Source organism: Mustela lutreola, chromosome 2 (genome assembly GCF_030435805.1).
Source record: "Mustela lutreola isolate mMusLut2 chromosome 2, mMusLut2.pri, whole genome shotgun sequence".
NCBI classification, from domain to species: Eukaryota; Metazoa; Chordata; class Mammalia; order Carnivora; family Mustelidae; genus Mustela; species Mustela lutreola.
Window position 1 is genome coordinate 75,233,082 of NC_081291.1, and position 13,929 is coordinate 75,247,010.

At 37.3% G+C, this 13,929-nt stretch overlaps 1 protein-coding gene across 5 annotated transcripts in view; it reads left to right on the top strand.

Moving 5' to 3' along the window:
* NKTR (natural killer cell triggering receptor) overlaps positions 1 to 13,929 on the top strand; it is a 60,829-nt gene that overhangs the window by 13,967 nt on the left and 32,933 nt on the right. For 4 of the 5 annotated variants that reach the window (XM_059162349.1, XM_059162350.1, XM_059162351.1 and 1 more), the window contains exons 3-4: positions 12,822 to 12,896; positions 13,635 to 13,742. In XM_059162349.1, coding sequence (XP_059018332.1) covers positions 12,822 to 12,896; positions 13,635 to 13,742 — 183 coding nt within the window. Of the gene's footprint in view, positions 1 to 12,821; positions 12,897 to 13,634; positions 13,743 to 13,929 lie in introns of those variants that run through there. The other variant, XM_059162347.1, reaches the window with a different exon arrangement.

Below are 13,929 nucleotides of genomic sequence, written 5' to 3' on the forward strand. Positions count from 1 at the left end.
GGAGTGTGTGTGGGGCAAGGGAAAGCCAGTGATGTTAGAACCTAGGAAGACAGCTGAGTATATTGAAAAGAGCACTGGTTGAGGACTCAGAAGACCAGACTGTTGCTCTGCTCATTTCTATATAGATGGCTTTTCATAAGTCACATTATTAATAGCTATGATAATACTAATACATGTATGTGTGTGTGTGTTTATGTAATTTTTTTTTTTTTTTTAAGTAGGCTCCATGCCCAGTGTAGAGCCCAACTCAGGGCTTGCACTCAACCCTGAGATCAAGACCAGAGCTGAGATTGAGAGTTGGACGCTTAACCGACTGGGCCACCAGGTGCCCCAAAACCGTGTATTTTTAGGTTGCCTTAGTCCACACAATATTATGATGTAAGATTTATACCCATTTTACAAATGAGGAAACTCAAAGAGAGACTATTTGATCCAAGATCATATAGCTAGAAATTGAAAGCCAGGTCTCTAGCCTAGGTTTTCTTTCTTATCATTATACCATGGCTGCTGTGCAAAACCCAGGAATTAGTGTTGTGACATTCTTTTTTTTTTTTTTTTAAAGATTTTATTTATTTATTTGACAGAGACACAGCGAGAGAGGGAACACAAGCAGAGGGGGAGTGGGGGAGGGAGAAGCAGGCTTCCTGCAGAACAGAGAGCTGGATGCGGGGTTCGATCCCAGGACCCTGGGCTTAGGGCCTGAGCTGGAGGCAGATGCTTAACGGACTGAGCCACCTGGGCACCCTAGTGTTGTGATGTTCCTTGAAGAGCAGATTAGAGGGGAGTGCTGAGTCCTAGGGTACATTAGGATATTTGTTGGCCAGGGAATGGAGCACCTGAGATGGGAAGGTTGGATATGGCAGTAGGGAACTCTTAAACAAAAAAGTATTTCTGAAATGTATCTTCCATTATCATTGTATACAGGAAGGGATGAAAAACTCCTTTTACTTCTTTTTCCCTTCCTAGAATTTTAGCTAATACTCTTAGTTATTTGCTTAATTACATCAAAATTATGGAACAGGTAGGCTTTCTTGGCTGTCCTCCGAACTTAATCACCACTTACAACACTGTTGGTTAGAAAATGTTTTCCATATTCCAAACTGCCAATTTAAAGGTGGCTTTTTAAACATATAAGATTTAAAACCGAGATTGCCAGTGTTTATGAATGACACTTTAGGAAAAGAAAGGAATATTACAGTCATTAAATCTAATTTACAAGTTCTAAACTATGTGACCTGAACTCTTGCTGCATCTGTTTGGCACATTTTAAGATGAAAAGGCCTTCATTGTTTTTTCTGTTAGTAAAAATAGTACATGCTCATTATAAAAATTCCAGTAATATTTAAAAAGTTAAACCTGCCTTAAAATCCTGCCATGGAGAGGTAATCACAACCTTTTCTGAACATTTTTTTTTTCAATTTAATTTATTTTTTCAGTGTTCCAAGATTCATTGTTTATGCATCACACCCAGTGCTCCATGCAATATGTGCTCTCCTTAATAACCACCACAAGGCTCACCCATTCGCCAACCCCCGCCCCTCTAAAACCCTCAGTTTGTTTCTCAGAGTCCACAGTCTCTCATGGTTTGTCTCCCCCTCCGATTTCCCCCAGTGCCCTTCTCCTTTCCTTCACCCTATGTCTTCCCGTGTTATTCCTTATGTGCTGCAAGTAAGTGAAACCATATGATAATTGACTCTCTCTGCTTGATTTATTTCACTCAGCATAATCTCCTCTAGTCCTGATAAAAAAGTTGGGTATTCATCTTTTCTGATGGAGGTGTAATATTCCATTGTATATACTGGTTCATACACAATTTTTAAAAATAGTATATGCTACATACTGTTCTGGTCCTGCCTCTTTCTGTTAAAGAGGGTGTTCTCAACTTTTTTCTGTTTTAATAAATTGAGCTTTATGTGATCACTTTTAGTGGTTATATTGTTTGCCATCATATGAAAATATCTGTATTTGTTAGACTGTATGAAAGTGATGGTTGCTAAATATAAAGGCTGAATAATGGGGGCTTAAATTTAAGACAGAAGTTCTTCTCTTACATGGCTCCCAGCAGATCCAGCCTGATGGTATCAGGGATCCAGGCTTTTTTGTCTTGTTTAATAACTCTGTGTTAGGGTAGATGGCTGGATGAAGCTCTTACCTGAAAAACTCAAGTTGGATAAATACAGATGAAATGATGGAATTAGAAGAAACATTTTGCTCAGTATGATTGGTTTGGGAAAGGATCATCAGTGGCCAAACCATTGGGTGAAAAGTTGTTATAGAACACGGTGTGCTCTTAAGTTTCAAAATGTCATTCCACTTACTAGTGTAAAAGTGGGGGGAAGTTCTTTTATAACTGACAGATCTGGTTAATATTTCAGCATTGCCAGTAATGTGTCAAACTGACCTGTGCTTCCTGATGGGATGCAAAAAGAAAAAAAATGAGTAGAGATGGGGACTGTTCTAGATTAAAAGGGACCAAGGCATGACAACCAAATCAGTGTATAATCTGCAGTTAGAGTCTTGGATTTTAAAAAGAGGTATAGGGGGGCGCCTGGGTGGCTTAGTGGGTTAAAGCCTCTGCCTTCGGCTCAGGTCATGAGACCAGGGTCCTGGGATTGAGCCCCGCATCAGCTCTCTGCTTAGCGGGAAGCCTGCTTCCTCCTCTCTCTCTGCCTACTTATGATCTCTATCTGTCAAATGAAAAAATAAAATCTTTAAAATAAATAAATAAATAAAAAGAGGTATAGGGAAGCCTTGGTGGCATTGTTTGTTGTGCCTCTGACTCTTGGTTTCAGCTGAGATCATGATCTCAGGGTGGTGGAATTGAGGAGCTGTGTTACGCTCAATGCTTGGCAGGGATCTCTGGGATTCTCTCTGTCCTTCTCCCTTCGCCTGCCTCCCCATGTGTGGTGTCTCTCGTCTCTCTCTCTCTCCAAAATAATCTTTAAAAAATAAAAAAAGTATAATATAAAGGACATGTGGAGTCATTCGGGTAAATTTGAATATGGACTGTATGAGACTGTGGTGTTAATCATTAACATGGTGTGGTGATGTTATTGGGGCTAGGGAGGAGAATGTCTTTGTTCTTTAGGAGTACATACAGAAGTAACTAGGGTGAAGCATAACAATATCTTTAATTTTAAGTTTGAACGGTGGGGGGGCGAAGGGCATCGCATGTTCGTTCAGATAACCTTCAAGGGTCATTTTGTTAAATTCTTCTAGAATTCTCAGTACTTTGGGGAGTTGCAATTAAATGACTGTAGATTACTTTAGGGAAAATTGGACACATTTACAATTTTGAGTCTTCTTGTCTAAGAACAAGTTATGCCCTCTTTTTATTCAAGTTACCTTTATGTCTGTCAGAGGTTTGTAATTTTTTTGAGTCCTGCACCTTTACAGCTAAGTGGTTAGAATGTTTTTTATTGGTGTTGTGAATGTGATTTTAACTGTTTTTTAAAATGTGATTTTAACTGATTTTTACTAGTTCTTGTTGATCATAAGATAAATATCAATTTTAATGTTTCTGTTAATATTTCAATTTGTTTTTGTAGGTTAGTTAGATGTACAGGTATGTCTTTCAAATAATGATAAATTTACTCTTTGTTATGTATACTTCTCATATGGTTCTCTTGTCTGTTGCATTGCTTAGAATTTCTAGAATGGCATTAAACAGTAGTGATGCTGGGATGCCTGGGTGGCTCAGTGGGTTAAAGCCTCTGCCTTAGGCTCGGGTCATGATCTCAGGGCTCTTTGCTCAGTGGGGAGCCTGCTTCCTCCTCTCTCTCTGCCTGCCTCTCTGCCTACTTGTGATCTGTCTGTCAAATAAATAAATAAATAAATAAAATTAAAAAAAAAAAAAAACCCAGTAGTGATGCTAACAAGCACTTTTAACTTGTTCTTACTTTAATGACATTAGTGCAGTGCTAATGCTCCACCATTAAACATAATGCTGGCTATTGATTGGAAGGGTGTCTGATAATTTTTGTGTTTTTGTTAAGGGATGAATGTTAATTTCATCAAATGGTCTATTGGTTTCTGTCTTAGGATATTTATAGAGTTCTTCCTTCACTTAGTAAAATAATAGATTTCCTAAATTTTTTTTTAAGATTTTATTTATTTTAATAGTGAACATGCATATACCCGCTTATGGGGAAGGAGCCCAAGAGTTGAATACTTAACTAACTGAGCCACCCAAGTGCCCCAGACTTCCTAGTATTTAATATTTAATATTGTAATATTTAATAGTATCTTTTAAAAATGAGATTTTTATATATATATATATATATATATATACATATATATATATATATATATATATACTTTTTTAAAAGATTTTATTTATTTACCTGAGAGAGAGAGCACAAGTGGGCAGGGAGGGGAAGGAGGAACAGACTCCCTGCTGAGCAGAGCCCAACACAGGGCTCCATCCCAGGATCCTGGAATAATGACCCGAGCTAAAGGCAGATGCTGAACAGAGTAAGCCACCCAGGTGGCCCAATATATCGGCTTTTAAGGTTTGTTTTATATCATCTTTCTTAGGCTTTGGTATCAGTTTGTTTCATAAAATATGTTAAGCTTTTCATCTTTTGCTGTGCTATGAAACAGTTGAGGTAACATTACACTTGAATATGAAGACAATGAGGTGACAGTGAGGTGACATTACACTTAATATTTAACAATGCTCTTTTGGATAGCATTTTAGTTTCTTTCTTGGCTCTGTTTTTTAATCTCTGTTGGCATGGAGTTGTAATCCATACATTCTTTTAATTCTTTTTTCTATATTTTGGTATTCCTTTTTATTTTTCCTCCAAAAGAGCCAGCTTTGGAATTTATTTGTCAAGTCTAATATTTTTGTTTTCTAATTTATTTCTGCTTGCACTTTCATTAAAAGCTTTTTTACATTTTTCTTAGGTTTGTTTACTGCTTTTATCTTCATTTGAGTGATTGATTTATCTAATCATTAATGAAAATACAGAGTTGTATGCATTCATTGGGACAAAGGAGTGGTATTCAGAACCTTTTGCCTTTTGAAACCTGGCAGTTCTAAGATCTGGCCTCACTCCTTGACATCCTGGTTCCTAGAATTCTTTGATTCTCTGATCTCAGCCCATATCCTTGTCAACTACATGAGCCAATAAATTCTCTTGAGTTTTTGCTGGTACTATCTGCAGGATACCTTACCTGGGTGATTGACCTGTCATGAAAAAAGTTCTGTGTGCCAAAAAAAATCTATAGAACTGTTTGGTCTTAAATCTTATTTGTATTCTCTTGCTATTTGCTTTGCTTTGTTTTATATCTTTTTACTATGGGTTACTCTGCCACAATAATTTGAAAGATTTTTAATAGATTTTTAGCTCTGCAAGTGAATTATATGTTTAAGTATTACTAAACCATATTTCCTTTACCGCTTGACTCCCACTATGAAATATGAGGAAATTGACTTTTTCTAACCAACTCCACCCTCTCGTTGGTTTTATTTATTTTTCTTTTCTTTTCTTTTTTTTTTTTTAAGATTTTATTTATTTATCAGAGAGAGAGAGGGAGAGAGTGAGCACAGGCAGACAGAATGGCAGGCAGAGGCAGAGGGAGAAGGAGGCTTCCTGCTGAGCAAGGAGCCCGATGTGGGACTCGATCCCAGGACGCTGGGATCATGACCTGAGCCGAAGGCAGCTGCTTAACCAACTGAGCCACCCAGGCATCCCCTCTCGTTGGTTTTAATGTACTGTGATATCTTCGTGATATATTCATTAAGTATATAAAGCAGAGTATATTACAGTGTACATAATGTGCCACTTATTTTTTTAAACCTAGGAGCTGCTTGTTTTTATTTATCTTAAACTTGAGATATAATTGACATATAACATCTTAGCTTCAAGTATATAGCATAATGATTTGGTATATGTGTTTATATTGCAAAATGATCACCATAGGAAGTCTTGTTAATATCCATCGCCACACAGTTAAAATTATTTTCCTTGGGCACCTGGGCGGCTCAGTGGGTAAAGCCTCTGCCTTTGGTTCAGGTCATGATCTCAGGGTCCTGGGATCAAGCCCTGCATCAGGCTCTCTGCTTAGCAGGGAGCCTGCTTCCCCTCTCTCTCTGCCTGCCTCTCTGCCTACTTACGATCTTTCTCTCGGTCAAATAAATAAAATTTAAAAAATTCTTTTTTGCCTTGTGATAACTTCCCTTACATTTTTTTCTTGTAATAAGAACTTTTAAGGGCGCCTGGGTGGCTCAGTGGGTTAAGCCGCTGCCTTCGGCTCAGGTCATGATCTCAGGGTCCTGGGATCGAGTCCCGCATCGGGCTCTCTGCTCAGCAGGGAGCCTGCTTCCTCCTCTCTCTCTCTCTGCCTGCCTCTCTGCCTACTTGTAATCTCTGTCAAATAAATAAATAAATCTTTAAAAAAAAAAAAAAAAAAAGAACTTTTAAGATCTACTCTCTTAGCAAACTTATGCTATCGTATTAAAATAAGAATATATCAATATTTGCCTGTGTGTACAAAGAGACTGGAAACATACACATGAAATTGATGAAAGTGATTACCTGTTGACAAAAGTGGGAATAAGACTTCTCACTCTTGGGGCGCCTGGGTGGCTCAGTGGGTTAAGCCGCTGCCTTCGGCTCAGGTCATGATCTCAGGGTCCTGGGATCGAGTCCCGCATCGGGCTCTCTGCTCAGCAGGGAGCCTGCTTCCTCCTCTCTCTCTCTCTGCCTGCCTCTCTGCCTACTTGTAATCTCTGTCAAATAAATAAATAAATCTTTAAAAAAAAAAAAAAAAAGAACTTTTAAGATCTACTCTCTTAGCAAACTTATGCTATCGTATTAAAATAAGAATATATCAATATTTGCCTGTGTGTACAAAGAGACTGGAAACATACACATGAAATTGATGAAAGTGATTACCTGTTGACAAAAGTGGGAATAAGACTTCTCACTCTTGGGGCGCCTGGGTGGCTCAGTGGGTTAAAGCCTCTGCCTTCGGCTCGGGTCATGATCCCAGGATCCTTGGATCGAGTCCCACATCGGGCTCTCAGCTCAGCAGGGAGCCTGCTTTCTCCTCTCTCTCTCTCTGCCTGACTCTGCCTACTTGTGATCTCTGTCAAATAAATAAATAAAATATTAAAAAAAAAAAAAAAAGACTTCTCACTCTTTACTTTTTTCTGCTGTTGGATTTTTGGATCATTGCCTGTTCAAAAGAAAAAGAACATTTTTAGAAGGTTCTTAAAAATAACAAAAAAAATTTACTAATACATACTTTGTTTCCCAGTAGTTGTAACATTTATATTTTGTAACCATAATTACTATGGTTATTTAGGTTTAATTCTGTGTTGTAATGGATTTAGTGCTCAGTGCCTTTTTTTTTTTTCTCATTCTTTTCTCATTAGTTCTTTGAGTCCTATCTCAGGCTTATATTTCAGATGGATTTTTTTAAAGGTTTTATTTATTTATTTGAGAGCAGAATGAGAGAGAGCGAGAGAGCGTGCGCACAAGTGGGGTGGGGAGGGTGGAGGGGGGAGAAGAGGAGGCTCCCCACTGAGAGCAGGGCTCCTTTCCTGGACACTGGGATCATAATCTGAGCTGAAGGCAGACATTTAACTAGCTGAGCCACTCAGGCACCCCTCAGATAGGTTTTTCATGATAAAATCTCAATAATGTATTTCCTTTGCTATATATAGAATTTTTTGCTTACAGTCTATTAGTCCCTTTAAGATGGTAGACAGTGTTCTGTTGTCTCCAGTTTCTAATGTAAAGTATCAGAAGTCAGCCTGATTTCTTTTTCTCTGTAGGTGACATGATTTTATTGCCTGGATGCTAGAAGGATTCTTTTCCTTTATACATCTGAAAATTGATTTTATTAAGTTATGTCTTGATGTCATGCCACTTGTAATAACTTTTCCTGGTATATAATGAATACTTTTTAAAAAAAGATTTTATTTATATATTTGTCAGAGAGAGAGCACAAGCAGGGGGAGCAGCAGGCAGAGCAGGCAGAGGAAGAAGCAGGCTCCCTGGGAGCCTGATGGGGGATTGGATCCCAAAACCCTGGGATCAGGACCTGAGCCGAAGGCAGACACTTAACCAACTGAGCCACCCAGGCATCCCTAATGAATACTTTTTATCTGTATATCTAGGTATTCCTTTGTTTATATTTTGTTAAACCCTATCTTTGAATAATGTGGTTTCAGGTGTTCTTATTTTTGTTCAGTTATTTATTACGTACTTGTTCTGTACCAACCACTGTACAAATCAGTGGGGATAGAATGGTGAGTAAAACAGATAGGGCCCCTATCCCTCTGCCCTCGCACACGTCAGGCTTAAGGTAGATATAAGTGCATTTTGTTCATACCACTCATGGCTTATTACACTAAGATTTGTAGCTGTCATTCCCAGCTAAGCTGTGAGCTACCCCAAACAAGCACAGTGTCTTATATACTGTTAAACAAACTGACACATGGGGAGGAGCTCAGTTAAATGGGTAAATACTTGGCCTGATTTTGTTGAAATGGTGCACCCATTCCTTAATTTCCTCTTAGGTTTTGCTGTCTGCCTACCCACTATGATCTGTTTATACCTTTGTTCTTAATCCTCATCCCTTACTTGTATGTAGTTACTCTTTGTCCTGTGTAATATACCATTTCTTAAAACTTTTTTTCTAACCAGTGCTCATTTTTCCAGCTACTGTATCTTTTATGTCTATGATATGTGTCTCCTTTTTCACTAATGCACCTCTAATTCCAGTGCAGGTGTTTCTAAGAACAAGAAACAATAATATTGAAAGGTGATATTTGATTTTATGCAGATTAGGGGTACTTGCTGATTTTATTCCTGCCACCTAGTGGCGAAATCGGGATTACAACATGACATAGGTGTGTCTTGGCTTTTTCAGTCTGTAGCCAGTGATTAAAAACAGTGTTTATCGGGGCACCTTAGTGGCTCAGTCATTAAGCTTCTGCCTTCGGCTCAGGTCATGATCCCAGGGTCGGGGGATCAAACCCTGCATCAGGCTCCCTGCTTACCCAGGAGTCAGCTTCTGCCTCTTCCACTGCCCCTGCTTGTATTCTCTCTCTCTCTCTCTCTCTGCCAAATAAATAAAATCTTTTTTAAGAAATGTGTTTATATTATCTGAGTAATCTCAGTATTGTTCCCCTGTCATGGCTCTTTTAAAGGATCTGCATGTTGGTATATTGGGATTAAAGTCAGAAGCCATTCTTGTTCTGTAATTTTTGTCCTTAATCATGAATTTTTTGCCCTAAAAACACCATACTGATGCTTACACAAGCTAATGCTAAACATAAACCAGTTTCAGATTTAGTTTGAGAGTTATAGAGGAGTGTGTATTCATTGGCACAGTGGTAGTTCCTTAAGAAGAAATCTTTGTACATATAAAAGGTAATATTATTGACAGTAATGACTGATTACCAAAGATTACTAAATCCCACTAAAGTATAAGTAGTGTTAACAGTATCCTGAGATCTTATTCATTCAAAGGCATCATCATTTTCTGAAGAGGCATCAGCAGAGCATGTTAATTTATTATAGGAGACAGTAAACCTCAGGCATATACTATTGGGAAATGGGGTTGCTATCATAATCCTTTTTTTTTAATCAGTTGGGGAGTCAGAGAATCTTCTCTTTCAGTCTTTTCCTTAAACTAGTTTACATTTTTCTTTTCAGTGTGTTTTATAATCACAGTTCATGCCTGCTATCCTTTGAAAACAACTACTTAACCACACTGCTTGCTTGCTTGCTTGCGTTCTTCCTATCTTAGAGAGGGAGAAAGGTAAGAGAGAGAGCATGAGAAGGGGAAGGTCAGAGGAAGAAGCAACGCTCTCAGCTGAGCAGGGAGCCTAATGCAGGACCTGATCCCGGCACTCCAGGATCATGACCTGAGCTGAAGGCAGTTGCTTAACCAACTGAGCCACCCGGGCACCCTGTTTTTTATCTTAAAGACTATACATCAGAATATTTTCTGTTTTGATTTTCAAAAAAGTATCTGTTTTCTATAAAATGGCTATTGCAATTTAATTGAAAAACATATGTTGAAAACTTGTTTATCTTGCTAATGACCTTATTTAGTTCAAGCTCATATTTGCTGGAATGTGTCTTATAGTGTTCACTTTAAAACTTTTTTTATTCAATTTGGAGGGAATTAATACTAGTGTACTGGTTTGTAGGTAGAGATCTTTTTGTGTTTTCCCGATAGAAAACTTTGACCTTGCCTTTTCTTTCTAGACTCTTCAGATTGAACATTTGTGGGCATTTTAAATTAAGAAGACAGTCTCAACCAATGTCTGAATGTCCATAGCCTTTCTCATGTCTTGCAAGCCCAGTTGGTTTAATCTATTCTTTCTGTAGATTTTTAAGTTATTTTTCTGATTTTGGCAGTGTTTCCAGCCTTGCATCATGGTATTGAGACCAAAACAATGTGGTTTTGTTTTATTTTTTTCTTTACTCTTAACAACATAATGCTGTAAAGGACACAGAACCTCTGCTCTAAGCCCTGTCCTGTGAGACTGAGAAGTCAGTCAATAGAATCTTCTTTTCTTCACCTAGTTAGAGGGTAAGATATTAGAGGTGAGTGTGTTTTAAAAAATATCATTGTCTCGGGTGCCCGGGTGGCTCAGTGGATTAAGCGTCTGCTGGCTTAGGTCATAATCCCAGGGTGCTGTGATTAAGCCCTATACCAGGCTCCCTGCTTGGCTCCCTGTGCCACCCTCCTGCTTGTTTGTGCTCTCTTGCTCTCTCTGTCAAATAGAGAAATAAAATCTTTTAAAAATGAAATTAAAAAAACAAAAAACATCATTGTTTGATATCCCTCTTTGAATATTAGGCCTGGAAATGTAATCACATTTAACCGTTTTCAAATGTATTAAAGCACTAGAGGGTTCAAAACTTCTAATCATCTGTAAAGGAGAAACTAGAAACATTTGAAACTTTCATCAGCTTTCTTTTGGAGGCATTAAAGGTTTTGAAAAAAAACTTGATGTTGAAATCACTGTGGTTTTAAAAGGCTGAGTTTTTGATTGTTTAGATAATACCTTTTATCTAGGAAAGTAACCATCTTACAGGGATCCCAAATATCTAAATATGTTTGCAAAGTTAGATGATTTTGAACTTGATGCCAACCTAGCCAGCCATTTCCCAGGGGTTTATGAAGATTGATGAAAATACTTTTTTCATACTAGTAAAATATTTCCATGTAATTACAGAGGATTATATTACTGCTATTATATGCATTTTTTAAAATTCCAATTTCTTGGGGTGACTCAGTGGTTCATTCAGTTGGATGTCCGACTTTTGATTTGGGCTCAGGCTGTCATGGGTTGTGGGACTGGCCAGAGTTGGCCTCTCTGCTCAGTGGGGGAGTCTGCTTGAGATTCACTCCCTCGCCCTCTGCCCCTTCCCACCATGCATGTGCCTCCGTGAGTGCTCTCTCCCAAAATAAAGACAGTCTTTAAAATTCTGATTTCCTTTTTCTTCATTCTTTTAGATACAAAGATCAGCTAGAACATTTTGAAATTGCTTTAAAATTTTGGCTCCATTGAAGCTATAGACAATGACCTAAGAAAGTCTTGTATGATGCCATTATTCCACTTTTTATCCCTTAAGGATGTCTTTTATATAGTAGTTTTGTAGCTTTGTTTTCTCCTCAGAGGAACTGACTGACATGGCCAAGAATAAATTCAGTTCTTAGTGACAGAGAATAAATCAAATCAGTTTTGTCTGGGCTGAAAGTGACTTATATTTGGTCCACAATTAATTTTGATTTATTTATAAGTCCCTTTGAATAAATAAAAATGTTTATTCCTAATGGAAAAGATTCTTTAGATTAAAGTGAAAGGGGACACAGGAAAGTGATTGTAAATCAGAATATTATTTTTTACTTTGTTGAGAACCTTTCGTGAGGCCTGCAAAGTCAAAACTACTTTTATAATAATAAAATTTGCCTGTTGCGCTCTCATTCACAAGTCGCGTTTTCCAGAGATTACACAATAAGTAATGATGTCACCACTGTGACTGCTGATAGAACATGTGCTTTATATTCTTGTGTTTTAAAAATTTCTGAGTTTTAACTTATAATATAGTAAATAGCAATAGACATAACCCACATTGTAAAAGTGCAATCATTTTTAAGAGTTAGAAGGAGTCCTGAGAACAGAACATTTGTGAAGCACTTTTCTGTGGCATAAATTTGTAGGCTTGCCCCTTATCATTTCCTGTGTATTGTATGTTTTTTGTCTGTTGAGTGTGTTTTGGGTATTTTTTAGGAACCGAAGGTATTCTCTTTATGCTCTCTCAGGGAATAGAAGGTGAGTTTTAGTTGTGGGTCGCAATTCAGGAGTTTGGCTCTAAATAGTTCTTGCATAAAGGTAGAAAGCTAGATATAGAGGACAGAAGAACTTTCTTCTGACAGTATGGGCCACAATGACTGTCTTGTGATATGATGTGCTGTCATCACTGGAGGGGCTCAGGCATAGATTAGACAACTATTGAGACTTATTTTAAAGCAAATTAATAGTGTTCTGGTAGGTAACTGTACTAAAAGGGATCTAATCATGTAAAGCCCCTTTACAGGACACTTAAAATCTTGCAGTTTTAGGGCTGAAACCACTTAGGCTGCCTGTGAATTCTGACACTAACAAATTGTGTGGAATTCTTGTTAGTTGGCATTGCTCAGTTAAGTTTTTTCCAGTTAAGTCTTTTGAAAAATTAAATTACAAAAATGGGCCTTTCAGTTTGTTAATTCTGTCTATTTCTCCCATATAAAATGTGGCATATTTAATCATCTTGCTTACCTTTCTTTAATGTGTTTTGTTTCAGTTGGTCGCATTATGTTTCAGCTCTTCTCAGACATATGTCCAAAAACATGCAAAAACTTCCTTTGCCTATGCTCAGGTAAATGAATTATTAAATTATTTCCAATGAGAAGTTGTGGCTTATAGTTTTATCTTGCTTCTCAGAGTAGATATTTTCTGTAAAAAGTGGCCGTAAAATGAATTTTTAGGGCATTAAAAATGCTATTTTCACTGATAAGAAATCAGGGAAGCATAAGGATAGAGACGACAAAGAAGTGGCCTCAAAAGTAAAAAAAGAAAGTACCTCTGTGTGTAACAGTCATCTGTAAACATTGTAGTTCATAAATTCTAAATTTCAGTGTTTTGAACAAATTTACCATTCCAGATTCACAAGACTTCTAGTATTAGAAGGTAGACAAAACATAATATGGCTGTTCTTCGTTATATTTAATTGGATTTATATTTTTTAAAGTAGAAAAAATAAAAACATGTATAATGTTATTTTAAAATAGCATTAAATTTTTAAATCCTTGCTTGGATACACTTAAATACATATATGCTTTGCACCAATTCCTTGATTGCCCTCTTTTACTGGAGTAATAACTATTTCTAATCCCTCTTTTCTCCTGTTGGCATGTAGAGTCTCTGCCACACAATTTAACATTTATATGGTGCTTGATATTTATTTTATTTTGTGTGTCATTTCCTCGTTGCCTCATACTTTGTATCTCTTACAGTGCCAACATGTATGGGAGGGACTTCACAAAGGACTAATTGGATGGTTCTTTCCTTGGAAAGATGTTTATAGCTAAATTTCACTTCTTTTTTTTTTCCCCAGGAGAGAAAGGCCTTGGAAAAACAACTGGGAAGAAGTTATGTTACAAAGGTTCTACATTCCATCGTGTGGTTAAAAACTTCATGATTCAGGGTGGGGACTTCAGCGAAGGTAGAGCTAAAGTTATGCTTTTAATAACCATCCATCAGTTTCTTAAGCTATTATACTGTTATAAGTGTTGTGTCACAGTGTGATGTAAATATTAAGTGGTCACTGAGTAGATGTGTAGAGCAACAATGTATGAAAAGCAAAATACTAAGCCATTTTATTTTTATATACTTTTAATAATAATAATATA